Source organism: Grampus griseus (genome assembly GCF_964374135.1).
Source record: "Grampus griseus genome assembly, chromosome: 3".
Lineage (NCBI taxonomy): Eukaryota > Metazoa > Chordata > Mammalia > Artiodactyla > Delphinidae > Grampus > Grampus griseus.
This window is the reverse complement of record NC_139019.1, coordinates 42796666-42816959: the sequence shown is the minus strand read 5'-3', so window position 1 is coordinate 42816959 and position 20294 is coordinate 42796666. Positions and strand designations below refer to the sequence as shown.

Here is a 20294-nt window from a genome sequence, read left to right as displayed (position 1 = left end):
CAGGTGGATGTCTTATAAGCCATTGAAAACTTAGGAAGTTAGAGCCAGAGACAGGGGTTTAGATGTCATCAACATGGAGTAGGTGATAGATGAAGCATATGGTTGTATTTTATTTTTTTATACAATTTAATTTTTTGTTTTTTAATATGAGATTTTATCCCATATACTTATTGTGAAAACCAATGTATTTGGCCATCTTATTCTAGTCTTTCTGTTTTTTACTGCTCCCTTGCTCTTTCCTTTTTGTCTGATTTTGATACATGAACAATGTAGACTATCTTTCCATGCCCCCATTCGCACCTCCAAAGGAATTCAGGACTGGCGAAGAGCAGAGACCACTGCCTGTCTTCTGGAGAGTCTAATTTAGACACTGGGTCTGAATCGAGAAACAGGATTGGGGGCAGAGCAAATATGAATCATGCTGCAGGCAAACTGTTTCCTAAACAAAGTTAAAATATTATAAAAAGGGCTGAAGATTGCATAGGTTTTTTTTTTAAATCCAGCTCCATCTGCCGTATAATTTGTATATTTCTTTACAAATTTAGACATTAAGTTCTGATCATATTAAATTTCACAGTGTTTCTTCTTTTTTTGTGTCTTTAGAGATATTTTAATGAAGATTGAGGAACTGCATTGATACAGAATATCATTTTGTACCAGAAAAGTTCAGTCCATTTTTATATTTTCTGTTATTGTTCCTTTTCAGGAGAACTTCTAGATCCATGTGGTCATATCCACCCTGAATCTTCAGTTGTACAACTTGGTTCTAATTTCACAGCAGTTTGTGTGCTAAAGGAAAAATGTATGGATTATTTTCATGTGAATGCTAATTACATTTTCTGGAAAACAAACCATGTTATTGTTCCTTTTGAACAATATACTGTCATAAACAGAACAGCATCTAGTGTCACATTTACAGATATATCTTTATTAAATATTCAACTCACTTGCAACATTCGTACATTTGGACAAATTGATCAGAATGTTTATGGAATCAGAATAATTTCAGGCCGTAAGTGTTTTACTTTTTTCTCATTTCAGACTTTGTCATGACTGTTGAATTACAACTTTAATGTCTGTTGTCTATTGGTCTTTATGAAATGCAGAAACTGTCAGCTCAGTGAGTTTTGGACTTTTTTTAATGAGCCTAGAAGTAGAACTGCATTTGCATTACAAATATACAAAAAACCTAAAGAGTAACACAAGTTTTATATTTTTCCTGAAAGCCAAGTATCTGTCAGTTTTCTGGAAAATTATTTTGACATTAGACACCCCCAAAAAATGTTGAATTGAAATCTGTGACTGTATTCATAGTAAGTTTCAATTTCCCTTAGTTACTGAGAAAGTGCAGTGTAAAGCAACTACCTGAAGAAGGTGAATAAATACTGGAGAGAGTCCTTCTTCCGTGTTGAGGCAAATAAGTAAACTTAGTATGATCCAAGAATGGATTACCAAATTTGTGGATCACCTAAAACTATAATTTTGGCATTTGCTTTTCCTCCAGCAGAGTTTGGGAAGGCAATAGGGAGAGAAATATAAATGAATCATTTTTGCTTCTATTTAATTGCCTCTTCCTAACATTCCTAATATTCCAAATATTATTTTAAAATACATTTAATGGAGAAGTCAGTTGATAATGTCCAGCTATAAATGAAAGTTGATTTTGTGTAGAAAATTAATTTGAAACATACCTATTGATGATAATTATGATAGAAAATGTATGTTACTATCTAAAAGATTTGAATTTAAATAGAAAAGAAATTAATTTTTTAATCACCAGTCTTTCATTATGTCCTTTTTTCTTGGGTTTGTTTTATTCTATCTAATTTAGGTTGTTTTAAATGTCTAGAGTAGTATATAAATTGCATGTTATTTGTGAATATAAAGCTTTTTGAAAATTTCTAATTTCTCCCTTTTAGTGCCTCCAGAAAAACCTAAAAATTTGAGTTGCATTGTGAACGAAGGAAAGAAAATGATGTGTCAGTGGGATCCTGGAAGGGAAACGCACCTGGAAACAAACTACACTTTAAAATCTGAATGGCAAGTTATTTTAAATTTGTTATGCATTGCATTTATTAAGTTAGCCTTTGGTGCTAGAATTTTTATTTTGTCAAGTAGTAATACTAAATGCAAAGTTTTAAACATTTTATTTAACTTTTTATTTTAGAATATCTGAAACATGAAAGTAGAAAGAATTGTGTAAGAAATCCTCATGTGCTCATCATCCACCTTCGACAATGATCCGCTCATGACCAGTCTTATTTTATATATACCCCACCCCAGATTGTTTTAAAGAAAATCTAGACACCATATTGTCATATCCATAAATATTTTAGTACATCTATCTAAAAGATAAGGACACTTTTTAAAAAAACATGATGACATACCTAAATGAAATTGAAAATACTTTCATATTGTCACATTTTTAATCAGTGTTCAGATTTTCCCGCTTGTCTCATAGATATATGTATGTATTTTTACATTTGTTCAAGATGTAAATAGTCACCATATATTGCCAATTCATATGTTTTGTCTCTCTTAACCGTAGTTTCCACCTCTCTCTCTCTTCTTTCGCTTTGCAATTCAGTTATTAAAATAATGGTTACACATTATTTAATACATTCCTCTGTCCCTTTTTTTCCTAAAACTTGCCATTAGATCTAGAATCTTAATCAGATTTTCTTTTTCTTTTCAAAAATAATTCATAGGAGTATGTGTACTTCCATTAGGAACAACCACATAATGTTTGATTGATTTTCTTATGCTAAGTTTGAGCAATGGTTTCAGGTATTTTAAAATTCGCCATTAGTTTTTTTTCAAACATAAAGAAAAGTTGAAAGAATTTTACAGTGAACGTTTATACATACTCATTACCTAGATTCTACAATTAACATTTTACTATATTTGCTTTATCACATACCTATTTATCTGTGCATCTTTGTCTCCATCTACCAATCTTTTTTTAATGCATTTCAAAGTGAGTTACAGACATTTATATACTTCACCCTTAATCACTTCAGCATTTACACCATTAATTAGATTAATTAACTAGATGTTTACAAAAACAGGAACGTTTTTGTTTTTAGGTAAAATTTATGTATCAGTATCTCTTGGGACTTCGCTGGCAGTCCAGTGGTTAGACTCCCGCTTCCACTGCAGGGGGCGCAGGTTCGATCCCTGGTCGGGGAACTAATATCCTGCAAGCTGCATGGTGTGGCCAGAAAAGAAAAGAAGAAAATTTATTTTTCTCTCAAGATATACTTACATATCTTAAGTGTATTATTCAGTGAGTTTTGACTAGTGCATATACATCTGTGTAACTTAAACCCCTGTCAAGATATAGAACACTACTGTACTATTACACCCTCATGCCCCTTCCCGGTCAATCCCAACCACCACCCTATTTCACCACATTCCACAAGGCGACTACTTGTCTCATTTCTTCCCTATAGACTTTTGCCTGTTCCAGAATGTCATATAAATGGAATCATAAAGTATGTGCTCTTTTTGTGAAAGGATTAATGACTCAGCAGAATGGTTTTGGAATTTAACCATGTTGTTTCACATTAGTTTTTCACTTAAAGGTTTGAGCATTCATCAGTGATCATTATTTATATATGAGGTACAAAATAATGGTATTTTATCCTTTTCTTCTTTTTTTTTTCACTCGAAATACTTAAAGAAAGCTTTTCTCCATCAACTATTGGTTACCCTGACGTACAGTTCATATAAGAGAAGCAAAATGGTGTTAATATTTTCCCTTTATTAACCAGTTTTATAAGTTAGTTCCCTACCATCCTCCAAAGGTAGATGTAAGGGGTTTTTCTCCTCATTATGGATTCATATTTAAACATATTTGATGTGTTTTAATCCATTACAGTTATTATTCTTCTTAAACTTAAATCGCCCCATCTTTGGTTAGTGGGAACTTTTCACATTGGCTCATCCTTTTGACACAGCTTCATTAGTCTTTGATAGCTTCCTGATTTCTGAAGTGACGTGATGTTCCAGGTTCATCTTAATATCAACCATTTCCTAAGTAGTCATGGTTCCAGTTAGTGTGAAGTACTATTTAGAGACTACAGTCTGGGTGTTGGGAATCTCATTGCTACTGGGTTGTTGTTTCTAGGGTTTCTCAGTGGAAAGAACTAAGAATGTTTTTAAGATAAAATACATCATGAACTCATACTGGTATTTCCAATTTAAAATCCAGACTATAGGTTTTTACTTAATTCATCTATCTAACATCTATATCGCCTTTCTTCTATGCTGAAAACCTTAGTTCCCAGCAACACCAACATAATTATTCATTTGCTTTATTCCACAGTAAACAAAACAGCTACAGAGTAACAATTCCAGTATTAGCACCAACAATGTGATTACTAAAAAGAATTTTAAAGTTGTTTTTCTCTCACTAAGGACATAATTAAGTTACTCTTTTAGAGTTACTTGAAATAGTTCCTTTCTGTGTGTTACACCACCAACTCAATACAAGAATTCATATGTTTCATTTTGCTTTCTGTTTTTAAGAATTTTCTTCATTGTGTAAAATAATAAATTAACCCACACAAACTTCTAAGACAAGATATGTTCACAGAGGTCTCTGTTCCCTGCGTCCTTTATCTTATTTCCTCCCTCCCTCTAGAGCAGGGGTCCCCAACCCCCAGGCCACGGACCAGGTCTGTGGCCTGTTAGGAGCCGGGCTGCACAGCAGGAGGTGAGCCACAGGCAAGCGAGCGAATCTTCATGTGTATTTACAGCTGCTCCCCTCCCCTCGCATTACCGCCTGAGCTCTGCCTCCTGTCAGATGAGCAGCAGAATTAGATTCTCATAGGAGCGCAAATCCTACTATGAACTGCACATGTGAGGGATCTAGGTTGCGAGCTCCTTATGAGAATCTAACGCCTGATGATCTGAGGTGGAGCTGAGGCAGTGATGCTAGCGCTGGGGAGTGGCTGCAAACACAGATTATCATCAGCAGAGAGGTTTGACTGCACAGAGACCATAATAAATCAACTGCTTGCAGACTCACATCAAAACCCTATCAGTGAGTGGCAAGTGAAAACAAGCTCAGGGCTCCAGTTGTATAATTATTTCATTATATATTATTGTAATAATAATAGAAATAAAGTGCACAATAAATGTAATGTGCTTGAGTCATCCTGAAACCACCACCCCACCACCCCCGGTTTGTGGAAAAATTGTCTTCCACGAAACTGGTCCCTGGTGCCAAAAAGGTTGGGGACCACTGCTCTAGAAGTTGCCTGTTTTGGTTTAGTTTTGATTTATCCTTCTGTTTTAAAAAATAGCAAGTATATATATAAATATTCTTAATTGATACATAATTTAAACGTGAATAAATATAGCCACATCACTTGAAATTTTCTATGGTGATAGAAATCAGAAAGTGGTTTCCAGAGTTTGACTGGAAAGGGATTGAAGGAATTTTCTGGGGTGATAGAAATTCTTATCCCTACCCTATCACCTCCTAGCATACTGTGCTCTGAAAAAGCATACTGTGCTTAAAGAAAGACATTGCTGGTACAATAAAGATTTTGTTTCAGGAAAGGAAAGAAACAGTACTAATATCACAGGAAATGAATAATTTTTAGAGAAAGGTCAGTGGAGATAGAGCATAACATTCTCAATGTGATATTCTTGGAGTAAAATTTTGAAAATAATTTTGTGTTTTAAGATACAGGTCAAACTCAGTTTTAAAGAAAAACAGGTGAACTTTTAACAAATTTTGATTTTAGTGTTCAACAGTTTATTCTAAACTTATTGGAATTAACATTTTTATTCTAAGCTATAATAATTAACTTTTTTATTCTAAGCTATAATAATCTGGGTCTCATCAAACTCTTTTCAAGTAACCTTTTTCACTCTAATTTTTTCAAATCTATTTTTAATGACTGATTCTACCATTTTTGTATTTAGGGCAACAGAGAAGTTTGATGATTGTAAAGCAAAACGTGACACCCGCACCTCATGTACTGTTGATTATTCTCCTGTGTATTTTGTCAACATTGAAGTCTGGGTAGAAGCAGAGAATGCTCTTGGGAAGGTTACCTCAGATCATATCAATTTTGATCCTGTAGATAAAGGTAGTTATAAACCTAAATTTGAGAATTTATTAGAATATACAGTGGTTTATAAATTAGTTTTAAGTTTAATTAATGTAGAAACAAGCATTTATTTTATTATCTTAGTGACTTTTACAAATTCACTTTATCAACAGCATTAAAAATAATTTGGAAAAAGAAAAATATCCATAATCCAACCACACTCACAGCTGTTTTCACTTTGACTGTTATCTTCTGGTATTTGTCCAAATATCAAACATTTTATAGCATTGTAATCATAATATACATGTTCTATTTTTATTCTTTTTTAAAATTTCATATATCATAAATACTTAACTGTCTTTTAATATCTGAACCTGAAAAGATTAACACACGTAATAAACTGACAAGGAAAAAAACTAGAGTTTCTTTAGGAGCCTTTCCTTTCCATTAATATAGTATGGCATAGCATTGCTTTTAGAGAAATTATTTCATTTGGTGAGAATAAAAGAATACTGTGAAATAAAATCTAAAGAGTATATTTGCCTTTGTATAAGAAGTTATAATCTATTGGATCTATTTTAATTTTTTAGTGAAGCCCAATCCACCACATAATTTATCAGTCAGCAACTCAGAGGAACTGTCTAGTATTTTAAAATTGACATGGATCAACTCAAGTATTAAGAGTTTTATAAGACTGAAATATAACATTCAATATAGGACCAGAGATGCCTCAACTTGGAACCAGGTAAATTGAAAGTTACTGTTTATTCAAATAGTCTTTCTTGCAACCCACTAACCTAAAAATCCCAATCATTTTCTGAATGTCTTAAGTTTCTGGTTATGTGAAGTATTTTGCTTGACACTTCTTCTAGATCTGTATCTCAAGCAAGGACCAACAGGAAGACATCCAGATAGAAAATACAATTTTGCTCAGTACAGTAGCTTTTAAGTGAAATATGGAAGTGATGCAGGATGATAGGGAATAGCATTTTTGACAAGAGGTGAAAGGACCACAAATAACAGGAAGTAGATTAAGTAGAGGAGTAAAAATGAAGAGATTATGCAGATAAGGTAGAGCAGGAGTTAGCAAATGACATCTGCAGGCCAAATTCAGCCTGTCATCTGTTTTTGTAAATAAAGTTTTCTTGGAACACAGCCACACACGTTTGTTTACATATTGTCTCTGACAGTTTTTGTGCTACATAGAAAGAGTTGAGTAGTTGCAACAGAGACCATCTGGCCCACAGCCTAAAATGTTTACAGTCTAGCCCTTTATAGAAAGTTTGCCAGCCCATGAGGAAGGGATTGTAAGACTGAAAAGGAAAAGGACAGTGTACCCAAAGATGATGCTATCAGCAAAAGAAGTACTTGGAACTTTTCAAAAGGCTATCATCATAGCATTGAGCTCCCCATACTATTCTTTGTTGTAACTCCATTTATCACTAACAAAATGCTTTTGCTTTGTTTCTCTGGTTGCAATAATGAGCTTAGAAGGGAATTGAGCCCATGACCTTCCTACTGCTGTCCTCCATTCCACTTATCTAAAGGGCTCAGAGTACAATCAGAAAAAGCAACAAACCAAAATGGATTAATGCTTCATGTTGTACATGAGGATTGTACAGAGAGGATACATACCAGAAGTTCTTCAAAATATTTTTTAATATCATAGAATCTTAATTCATTGGTACAAAAAAGACTCGACACCTATTTGGTATTCAGTTTTGAAATCTCAGAGCAGAGTGGTAGAAAGAACCTGTTACTTATCTGTCTTTATTTCCTGAAAACCAAGTTTATCTACAAAGATAGCTTTTGTTTTTCTTAATTGGGCTGGATATCTTCCTTTTGCCTATCTAGATCTACACTGTACCCTTCTCCACCCTACTCTTTGTCTTGAGATGCTGACCTGTATGGACTTTATCTGTTGGTTCTCTCTAGTTTCCTAGTGAGTTCCTAGCTAATGGGAGGAGGGGTCCTGGCAAGAGAGAGGAGAGAGAGAAGTGAGATCAGCATATTTATTTTCCCTGCTTCCTCCCTGGAGCTTTCCTGTCTCAACCTGAGGTCACTGCTCCTCTCAAGTTAACCCTTTGTGACCCTGTTCTTCCAGGTTCTGGTACCACCCCTCATCCCTTTGGGTCTAAAGGTGGTAGCACCTAGAAGCCTCAGAGTACTGCCTATACTATCTAAGGTTTCCCTACACTCTGCCCATACTTCCTATAGTAAACCCTCCTTGAATTAAATTCTAATTGGAATTTCCATCTTTTTCCTGCTGAGACCCTGAGTGTTATAAGAGCATAGAAGAAAGAGAGAAAGAAAAGAAAGGATGAAAGGATTAGTAATAGATGTTTCTGTATTTCCCAAACCTATTAACTTTACTGATTTTGACTGCTTATTCACTTGCATTTATTTCTCTCCAGAGCTTGAGTCAAATTAGTCTTCTTTCATTAGTTATTAGTCTTATTTCATTAATTAGCTTTTAAAATCTTAGGCAGTTTAGAAGACCTATAATAAATACCTTTGGGGTTTTTTTTTGGTCAATTTGCTTTGTTTTCAGATTCCTCCTGAAGATACAGCATCTACCCGATCTTCATTCACTGTCCAGGACCTTAAACCTTTTACAGAGTATGTGTTTAGGATTCGTTGTATGAAGGAAGATGGTAAAGGGTTTTGGAGTGACTGGAGTGAAGAAGCGAGTGGGATCACATATGAAGATAGTAAGTAAATAAGTATATGAAGAAAAAAGCATTGGAACTCTGACTATAAATTATGTCTGGTTTTAATAATACAGATCTCATTGCTTCTTATTTTGTGATCATTTTATTCAAACTGATATTTTACACTTCTTAAAGGATATCAAGTATAAAATCTAATATGCATTATTGATAGTACAAATCTTTTTGATACCTAATTAAAGAAAATTATGGAATAGTGTCTCAGATACCACGAGAAAACCATTAACGGTTTGTAAATCCAGAACATTTTATTAAAGGAGAGTAGTCCAGAAATATCTCTAACTAGAGAATCATATCCTGAATCATTAAAATCACCATCTAGCAAAATGTGTTTTAGACCCTCACTATCAAAAAGATATTTGTACTATTGTTTTTATTTATTTTTTCTTTTTTATCAGTACTTAATAAGCCTCTGGAAAAGCATCCTGGCATTTTGGTTGGTTGATTTATTTTCATTTTCCCTTTTTTTCTCATGATAATACAGTGTATATTACTATAGAATCCAAAAGGCATAAAAAGATACACAATGTAAAATCAAATTCCTTCCCCAAAGCAGCTAATGTTAATAATTTCTTCTGTAGCCATCAAGAAATAATCCTATGGCATAGTATTTTTTTTTGTTTTTTGGGGGTTTTTTGGGAACATTTTCCTATCATGGTCACCCTCTTTAGGTGTCAGTGGCAGCAGCCATGGCTTTAAAACCTTCCCTACCACCTGTATCCCTTCACTTCCATGGAGCTCTTCCAGAGGTTTCATGAGAGTTACATGAATTGAGAATGTCAAAGGCAGAAAAGTAAAGTACCCCTTCTCCACCAAGAATTTTCTCTCATTTTGATAAATGCCAGGAAAGAAAGTAATCCTACTATTGCTTGTTTGGGAATCCTCGATCAGATCCCTTTGTCTTGGTCAGGAATTCTTTTCTTTTTTTTTAAATTAATTAATTAATTTATTTATTTTGGGCTGTGTTGGGTCTTCGTTTCTGTGCGAGGGCTTTCTCTAGTTGTGGCAAGCGGGGGCCGCTCTTCATCGCAGTGCGCGGACCTCTCAGTGTCGCGGCCTCTTTTGTTGCGGAACACAGGCTCTGGACTCGCAGGCTCAGTAATTGTGGCTCACGGGCCCAGCTGCCCCGCGGCATGTGGGATCTTCCCAGACCAGGGATCAAACCCGTGTCCCCTGCATTAGCAGGCAGATTCTCAACCACTGCACCACCAGGGAAGCCGCAGTCAGGAATTCTTAAGCTGATATTCTTGGGGCCTTTAAAAGTACTTGGGTCAGTTTGGGGGAGTTCTTGAACTACTTCAAAATGTTGACAAAATATTGTGGTTAGTACTTGTGTGAATTTTCTGGAGCGATGGTACATAACCTTGTCAAATCAAAGAGATATTTGGTGTCCAAAAAGTTATGAACCATTGGATTATGCTTTTCTTCAAATTAGTGAAAGAAGCTCCTAGGTCCTCTTTATGTTAGGAACCATTTCCAGCCCATAAAATTTCCTTTATAACTTCATGTTCTTTATTCTTTTGGGGCTCTGCACTGTACTCATGTATATATCTATTTGAACTCCCTGTACCAGCAGCTTTTTCCCCAGCCTTCATGGTCTGCCTTTCCTCTTTTCTCTGTTTTGTCACCTGTAGTTATCTCTTCATGATCAGCACATCACGGCTTAGATTTTATTCAGATCCTTTTTTATTCTGTTGAATACCATATTTTGCAATTATATTTATAAAAATTTTGAATTTTTAAAACCTAATTATCAGCACTTGATGTTTTGTAAAGTGCTTTTTCACATGGTTGGTGATTATTACAACAATCCTGTGAATTCATTTTTATAATATCCCATTACATTGACTCATCCCAACATAAGGTAGTAAACTTATACTACATTTAACTCCATTTATTTTAATTTGTCTTCTGTTCTTAAATGTATGCATTTAGGGGTTTTAAGCATGTATTTAAATATGATTTTTCAGTTTGATTTTTAGCAATAAGAAATAGTGATACATCTTTGGTTATTGCTTAGGATATATTTGTACCTTTAAAATTTTAAGATTACAAAAGAGTTTCAATGTACTCTAAATCATCAAGCTATCACCCTGACTAAAGGAAGACCCAGGCATATCATGCTGGGATGGGAAAAGGCTGGTATAAAGAAAGAGTTAGAGACACCATATGATTGGAGGGCAAGAATATTAAAAACAAAGTAAGAGAATAATTTCTAGGACTTTATTTTACTGTTATAATAAAAAGTTTATGTCATTTCTTTAGGACCATCCAAGGCACCAAGCTTCTGGTATAAGATAGAGCCATCTCATACTCATGGCTGTAGATCTGTACAACTCATATGGAAGGTAAAAAAAAATTGCCTATTTATATTCTTCTATTTCATATAATATATTTTATATGGTGTTATGAGTGGAGCTTAATTTTTGATATCTATTTGATAACTATAATAAATAGAAACACAAAGCTTTATATATACTATTAAAAAGTCAGGTTCCTAAACTACAGGTGATACCTCATATATATTTCAGTGTAGTTCCGTGAAAGTTATGTGAGAAGAGGGGCCTTGTTGTTTTTTTTTTATAAATTTATTTATTTATTTTTGGTTGCGTTGGGTCTTCGTTGCTGTGCACAGGCTTTTCTCTAGTTGTGGTGAGCGGGGGCTGCTCTTTGTTGTGGTGCGTGGGCTTTTCATTGCGGTGGCTTCTCTTGTTGCAGGACACAGGCTCCAGGTGCACGGGCTTCAGTAGTTGTGGCACGCGGGCTCAGTAGTTGTAGCTCATGGGCTTAGTTGCTCCGCAACATGTGGGATCTTTCCTGGACAAGGGCTCGATCCCGTGTCCCCTGCATTGGCAGGCGGATTCTTAACCACTGCATCACCAGGGAAGTCCTAGTGGCCTTGATTTTACCAAACTTTTCTCAGTGCCTCATAGAAAATAATTAATCAATGTTTTGGGTAATCAAAGTGTATGCTGGTAATAGGAAATAAAGTTGTTGTGCACTCCATAAATGTTCATGAGTGGATCATACTAAAGTAAGGTAGAAAGAAAAATACTCAAGACATAAAATAATTTAGGCCAACATAGCCACAGTGCAGAATTGTGTAGAGAACAAAAGGCTAAGAGAATGGTGCTTTCCCTCGTAGTTGACGTCATGCTCTTTTTTTTTTTTTTTTTTTTGCGTTTTGCGGGCCTCTCACTGTTGTGGCCTCTCCCGTTGCAGAGCACAGGCTCCGCAGCCATGGCTCAGGGGCCCAGCCGCTCTGCGGCACGTGGGATCCTCCCGGACCGGGGCACGAACCCACGTCCCCTGCATCGGCAGGTGGACTCCCAACCACTGCGCCACCAGGGAACCCCCGTCATGCTTTTTGAAGTCAGTCTTCATTCAGTGTATAGTAGTTTTACTTCAGTAGTGAGTTCAAAGTAAGGTTGCCAGTCCCTTCCAATTAAGTATTTAGAGATTTGACATAATAGCAGAATTTGTGAACATGAAGAAAAACTGATTAACTTTATTTAAGATTTATGAAACACATTTTTAAAATAAATTATTTTATTACAGACATTGCCTCCTTTTGAAGCCAATGGAAAAATCTTGGATTATGAAGTGACTCTCACAAGATGGAAATCACGTTTACAAAAGTACACAGTTAACGACACAAAACTGACAGTAAACCTCACAAATGATCGCTACATAGCAACTCTGACAGCAAGAAATCTGGTTGGCAAATCAGATGCATCTGTTTTAACTATCCCTGCCTGGGGCTTTCAAGGTTTGTGTCCCTTAGATGGAGCCTGACTTATGAATGGGAAAGGGTAGTTAGGTATGGACAGGGCTCCTGTAAAAAAATTGTAAGTATTCTAAGACTGTCTCTTCAGTATCAACAGTGATCATATTTTTAGAAGTCAGTCAGCAGCCAAACCTGGTCGATCATTTTGTGGCTCACTTAAACTTTGCAGTGAGCTACTTAATTCATTTAAGCATTTTCTGATTATCTTTTTTAAAATATATTTTTAATGTTTTAGGAACTTTATATGTATATGACTTAAATATATTGTTTTTCTATAGCTTTATCTGTAGCTTTCAAAGAAAAAAACATTACAACTTACGTACACAAAACACTTGACCGCTTGAAGAACTTTGGGAAAGGAAGAATTTAAGTTCCAAAATAAATCGACTATTTACTTTACATGTAAATTATAATAAAGTGCTTTTATTCATGTAAATACATGTTAATATTATATGCTACAAAAACGTGATAGCAAGATCACATGGTTATGGAAAAGAATGTAAAATATTGGAATATCAAATTTTTAAATGTTCATTTATCATATCAGTATTCAAACTTTGTTTTAAAGCTACTCACCCCATAACGGATCTTAAAGCATTTCCCAAAGACAATGTGCTTTGGGTAGAATGGACTGCTCCAGATGAATCTGTAAACAGATATATACTTGAGTGGTGTGTGTTATCAGATAAATCGCCCTGTATCCCAGACTGGCAACAAGAAGATGGTACTGTACATCGCACCTATTTAAGAGGTATACCTGGCTACAAACATTTAAGTTGCTGTCCTTTTTCTAGCTCTTCAGACAGATTTTTCTTTTACATATTCTTTTCTGCTTTGTGGTCCATTGAAAAGATACCCAGTTTATCATAGTTGCTAGTTACGTCTTGTGTACTAGATTTGTGACTTTCAGCAAGTCACACTTAACCTCTCTAAACTGCAGCGTCTGTTTATGGACTAAGTGGGGTTAATACTATCTTCTTGTAATCTTCCACTGTTGTTTTGATCATCAAAGGAATGTTCACAAAACTAAAGTAAGATAAATACAAGATAATTCAACCTCTGTTGCTAATAGTATCTCTGTACCTTATTAAATTCCCTCATCCTTTAATGAGAAAATATTTTCCCTGAGCATCTAGATGGCTTATTAACTTCTTATAGCTGTTGAAGAAGCGAAGCAGAACTAGAACTTAGATTTCCTTGTCTTTTAAACTGCAAGTACTAATGAAGGACAGAAAGTAATGTATTATAGAGCTCCAAAATGGGTTGCTCTCATTGTAAGATTCTACTTATCAAGTGATACAACAACTTTAAAGAGAAAACAAAGCATTCAGTTTGTATGTGTGTAAAGAAGGAAAACCATTAGAATACAGCTTCAAATAATATGATTAATCAGAGAAAACATGTTAACAAAGATATACCATATATCTTTATATATAGCCATAAACTTAATGAGCTTTATTCGTAACATAGGCTGTTTGGCCCTCATTAACCTATTATTTAATATATAGTTTTACTAATCCTGGTTGTCTAGTTTATCAACCTTATCCAAATAAAAGCAAGGTGGAGCTAGAGAGGAGATAGATTGATAATAACTGGACAATAGGAACTTGTACTATAGCATAGCATAGGCTCTGGAGACCTTCAGGTTTTGCAGGTATCCCCACATAGCTCAGTAGGCCTGATAAAACATCACTGTATTACAGCAGAATATAAAAATATTGTCTTCTTGATAGTATTGAATCATCAAGAAAATTACTCTCTTTAAGAAATCAAAAAAGCGTATGTCACTTCATGCATAATAGTTAAGGAAATGTAATTCTTATTGAAAGTATAAACTTCAGTATAACAAAAAGAAACTTTTTGCTGTTGCGTGCTGAAGGGATAGATAGATTGCTTTGTTAATCTGGAGAGATTATAAATAAAGGAAACATTTAAGATAATTTTTTCTTTTAAAATTATGTTACTTTCTGGGAGAAGTAACACTAATTCTTTTTTTCCCAGTCACCTGACAAACCACAGCCATTAGCGCTTTCCCTAGCTCTGATTAGTGACATCTTGCACTTAGGCAGTTCTCAGAGAAGTAGGTAAAATGTACAAAAATTGCCAAACTCTAAGGAAGACCCAGGATAATTTGAGATCAGTGTTTTATAAATCCTGAATATAAATGCAATCATTACTTTTATTGACAGTATAAATATTTTTTATTCACTGTATTGGCAATAAAAGTAACCTTTTATTTTCAAACAGTTTTATTCTGTTAAGCTTGAATCCAGTAAACAAAAGGCAATGCTTACTTTAAAAGTTGCAGTTTTAAAAAAAGGAAAGTTCAGTGGTAATAATTTCATAATGTATGCAAACGTCAAATCATTATTTAGTATACCTGAAATATGTTGTACATCAACTATATTTCAATTTTTAAAAATGAATAAAAATAAAAGAAAGTTCAGTGGTCATGAAATTATAATGTAAAAGTAAGTAATGGAATTAATTAGGTTTTTTTCACTATAGGGGAAAAAATGCTTAATCCACTATTCTTACTTTAGGAAACCTAGCAGAGAGCAAATGTTATTTGATAACAGTCACTCCAGTGTATGCTGATGGACCAGGACTCCCCGAGTCTATAAAGGCATACCTTAAACAAGCTCGTAAGTCCAGACCTATTTTCTTTGAAAAATGTTGTTTTTTAACTAACAAAGACATTTTATCCCTTTTAAATAAGGATATGTCTTACTATATTCAAATAATTTCATGATAATGAAATTTTACGAAGTCTTAATGATTTACTAAATTCTAATGATTTTCATTTGGTAAATACCCTATTCTGTTTCAGCACCTTCCAAAGGACCTACTGTCCGGACAAAAAAAGTGGGGAAAAATGAAGCTGTCTTAGAGTGGGACCAACTTCCTGTTGATGTTCAGAATGGATTTATCAGAAATTATACTATATTTTATAGAACCATCATTGGAAATGAAACTGGTAATAAAACTATATCAGCTATTAAGAATCAGGTGTTTTTTCTTAAGCTTTTAAATACTAATTTGTCTCACCTTCTTGTGTTATACATCTTAGTATAGCATATTATCCTCAGAAAAGAGATACCTGAGAATATGCTTTATGGTTGCTTTCATGGTCCTATTAAAGAAACATTGTTTTCTAGTAAAATATGATTTAAGACACTCACAATGTCAAATATAGGCCAAACCAAGCAAGAGTAGTTGAATAAAGCACACTTATTCATTTCTTCCAGCTGTGAATGTGGATTCTTCACACACAGAATATACGCTGTCCTCTTTGACTAGTGACACTTTGTATATGGTACGAATGGCAGCATATACAGACGAAGGTGGAAAGGATGGTCCAGAATTCACTTTTACTACACCGAAGTTTGGTAAGAAATAATGATGTTTGATCTTTCTTCTTTTCTCTTTTTTCTTTTTAAAATTTAATCAGACTAAAAATGGGCTTAGTTTATATGCTAAAATTTTGTTTAAAGTGCATCTTTGGATTCATATAAATGAAGTGTTCATAAATTATGATTTTTATATTGTTGTTTATCTGACTTTGGTTATTTCTTTACAGAAAATTTTTTCCTTACTTTTTTGTTGTTTCTTTAATTGTCTCTGACTGATTTCACTTGTACTCTGTAAATCCCAAAAGAATCGTGTATCTTTCTAAATGAGTTTACTTTTTCACTGGCAAAACTTGGATGTGGTCTCTTTCTTCACTTGTTCTTCCTCTTACGGGCAGGTTGCTGTAAAGACTAGTCCACCCTTGAAGTCTCATTTCCATACCTCCAGCTCAGTCTTTAACCTGCTCAAACCAGGCTTCCAACCCACCACTCCACTGAAACCTCTCTAGTGTCACTCACAGAAGACCCCTTACTTGTCCTATCCAATGCATGCTTTTTAGTCATCTTTTTTTTCCTACGCTTCCCAGCATTTGACCCTGTTGGCCTGTTCATCCTTGAAACTGTCTCTTCCCTTCGTTTGTTTTTCTAACAGCACTCTCCTGAGTCTCCTCCCTGTCTGGTACTTTCTTCTTGGTCTCTTTTAAATGCTCTGTATTCTCCAGAGCTCTGTTCTTGGCACTGTTTTCTGATTTGCCTATTCAAATTCCCTGCCTATGACTTCAGCCATCCTCTCTTCCCTTCTCAAATACATTTTTCCTTCTTTGTTCCATGCCACAACTCTTTGCCAAAGCCAGAAATTTAGGTGCAATTGTAGTAAGTTTCTTCATATCTTTTTCACTTACATAAACCAAGTATCAGGTCCAGTAGATCATGCCTTCTAATTACTGCTTGTGCATGTGCTTTCATAATCTCTTTCTTTGACCCTAAACTTCTCGTCATTTTCCCCAACTTTTTGTCTTTTCCCAGTATGTGGCCCTATACCTTTTCTTGTTTTGGCTATTCCTGTAGCCTCCCTAAAGCAGACTTAAACTGCATTCTTTCCTGTATCTACTACATTTTGAATCATTATAGAAATTACCTTATTTTATTGTAATAGTATTTGTAACACCCACACCCAAGCACCAAGACAGTGAGTGATAAATAATAAGCTGTTTATCATATAAATAAATAAATCATTCAACCATATTCCTCATTGGTTGAATGATTGCTGAGAGAGCAAATAAGTAGATAAGTGACTACATAAGATGGATATTAAAAGATCCTGAGCTTTGCTGTGATGGCCAATAATAAATATAGGCTATGGGATAAGATTTGTGGTGACATGTTTTGTAGAATATATATGTAACAAATACAGGTTTCCCCCACCATCCAAAAGTAGAGCATTCCTATGAAACCTTTCATAAGCCAAAGTGGTATAGAGCAAAGAGTATTCCCCACTTTTGGAAAGTTCACATTATGCCACTTCACTTTCACAAAAGACCTATGTTAGTACGCTAACAAGCTTTTTTCATAAATTTATTTCTGTTAGCAAAAACAGACATTAATGTAATTTATGAAAAAAGCTTGTAGTATACTGATGTAGGTCTTTCCTGAAAGTGAAGTGGCATAATGTGAACTTTCCAAAAGTGGGGGGATACCTGTAATATTTGAAATAAAACTTTGTGCCATGATCTTTAAAAAATAGTAATAATAAACTTTAAAAATATTATCCTGATTATAAAAATAGTGTTCATTATAAGGAATTTAGACTATACAGTAAAATACAAAGAGGAAGAAAAATCACTCCTGATCCCTCATCCAAAATAATCTCAACATATTTATATATCCTTCTAGTCTTTTCTGTGCATACATTTTTTTCCAAAAACGAAATCATACTTATTACTTCATCATCTGCTTTTTCCTCTGGCCTATCTATTGTTGTATGGATTCATTATGGCTACTTCACATGGCATGGAATTTGCTCCCAAGGACCATATAGCTTAGTTGAAGAAATATGGTACAAGTAAACAAAACAAACAGAGAGACATTTGAGCCATGTAGATAGTAAATAGAGCAGGAATTTAAAGATATCTGAAGTGGGGAGTTTTACCTTCGAAGATTTTGTGGGGAAGACAACACTTGAGCCTTGAAGTTAGGATGTGGACAGATAGGAAGAAGAAGGCATCTTAGTTCAGCATGAGCAAAGGCCCAAGGCATGAAAACATAGTAAGCAGAAGTTCAGCACCTGAATTTGATTTGGCATATGTATGAGAACCTTAGCATTCAGGAATTAATATTTTCCAACCTATAGTTTATTCCTGAGACTTTATCTGATTTCTTGGTTCCTATCATGCTTTGTAGGAGGTAAAGTTACTTACAAAGGGATGCGTATGGTGGAAAGATAAGACTAAACGAATACTGTATTACTGTAGTACTACTTTCATACTACTTTTTCCTGTAAAAGACTAGTTACAGGGGGCTGGAGGAGTTAACCAGAAACAACCATAGGTAAATCATTAAAAAAATCTCTAATATAAATTGTCCCAATTAGTGATTCATTTGATTAATAAGTCCTCTTTTATTTTTTTATACATCTTTATTGCAGTATAATTGCTTCACAATACTGTGTTAGTTTCTGTTGCACAACAAAACGAATCAGCCACATGCATATACTTGTCCCCATATCCCCTCCCTCTTGAGCCTCCCTCCCCTCCTCCCTATCCCACCCCTCTAGGTCATTGCAGAGCACTGAGCTGATCTCCCTGTGCTATGCGGCTGCTTCCCACCAGCCAACTATTTTACGTTCAGTAGTGTATATATGTCGATGCTACTCTCACTTCACCCCAGCTTCGCCCTCCCACCCCATGTCCTCAAATCCACTTTCTATGTCTACCTCTTTATTCCTGCTGTGCAACTAGGTTTATCAGTACCATTTTTTTTTAAGATTCCATATATATGCATTGGCATACAGTATTTGTTTTTCTCTTTCTGACTTATTTCACTCTGTATGACAGCCTCTAGGTCCATCCACCTCACTACAAATAACTCAGTTTCATTTCTTTTTATGGCTGAGTAATATTCCATTGTATATATGTGCCACATCTTCTTTATCCATTCATCTGTCAGTGGACATTTAGGTTGGTTCCATGTCCTGGCTATTGTAAATAGTGCTGCAGTGAACATTGTGGTACATGTCTCTTTTTCAATTACAGTTTTCTCAGGGTATATGTCCAGTAGTGGGATTGCTGGGTCATATGGTAGTTCTATTTTTAGTTTTTTAAGGAACCCCCCATACTGTTTTCCATATTGGTTGTATCAATTTACATTCCCACCAACAGTTCAGGAGGGTTCCCTTTTCACCACACCCTGTCCAGCATTTACTGTTTCTAGATTTTTGATAATGGCCATTCTGACCGGCGTGAGGTGACCCCTCATTGTAGTTTTGATTGCAGATAGGGATTCATGTGGTATTTAGGAATCTCAGGCTTGCTGCGTTTTAGATATTATTCCTACTTCTGCCACTCCTTGTGCCTGTTAAGATTCTCCTAAAATTCTTAGCCCTATGTTAGATTTATCATCTTTTTGAAAATAGTAAATAACTATTAAAAATTTTGCCTGAATTTTACATTTTTATTCCTTATAGAAGATTACATTTATAGTGCAATTATTGAGATTGTTTAAAGCTTTTCCAGGGACTTCCCTGGTGGCGCAGTGGTTAAGAATCCACCTGCCAATGCAGGGGACACAGGTTCGATCCCTGGTCCAGGAAGATCCCACATGCCGCGGAGCAGCGAAGCCCGTGCGCCACAACTACTGAGCCTGCGCTCTAGAGCCCGTGTGCCACAACTACTGAAGCCCGCATGCCTAGAGCCCGTGCTCTGCAACAGGAGAAGGCACCACAATGAGAAGCCTGCGCACCGCAACAAAGAGCAGCCCCCGCTCACAGCAACTAGAGAAAGCCAGCACGCAACAACAAAGACCCATCGCAGCCAAAAATTAATTAATTTTAAAAAAGAAAAAACTTTTCCAATTCTACCCATTAGTTCTAGAACTCAGAGATAAGCTTTTGCTAAGATTCTGCTGAGTGCAGACCGTAAATATAATAAATAGGTTTGAAAGCTCTTACCAGGTAGATAGATTATCTATCCAATAAACTGAACTAATCAATTTATTCCCCCAGCCAACATATATTTTATGCATACTATGTGGTCAGGTTACTGTGTAAGGTGTAAGTAGCTAGGATATGATTTACCAAGGGGGAAGGGAGGGGGGAGAGAAACACCTTTAAGTTTGAAAAGGTTGTAAAAAAATATTAGGATGGCAT

The 20294-nt window shown here is 35.2% G+C and overlaps 1 protein-coding gene across 1 annotated transcript in view; it reads left to right on the top strand.

Annotated features, from left to right (window-relative positions):
- IL6ST (interleukin 6 cytokine family signal transducer) overlaps positions 1–20294 on the top strand; it is a 49364-nt gene that overhangs the window by 19272 nt on the left and 9798 nt on the right. Inside the window, exons 3-13 of the mRNA XM_082651457.1 lie at positions 707–1012; positions 1920–2040; positions 5938–6104; positions 6656–6810; positions 8617–8776; positions 11060–11142; positions 12353–12563; positions 13150–13332; positions 15125–15226; positions 15412–15558; positions 15830–15970. Coding sequence (XP_082507583.1) covers positions 707–1012; positions 1920–2040; positions 5938–6104; positions 6656–6810; positions 8617–8776; positions 11060–11142; positions 12353–12563; positions 13150–13332; positions 15125–15226; positions 15412–15558; positions 15830–15970 — 1776 coding nt within the window. The remainder of the gene's footprint in view (positions 1–706; positions 1013–1919; positions 2041–5937; positions 6105–6655; positions 6811–8616; positions 8777–11059; positions 11143–12352; positions 12564–13149; positions 13333–15124; positions 15227–15411; positions 15559–15829; positions 15971–20294) is intronic.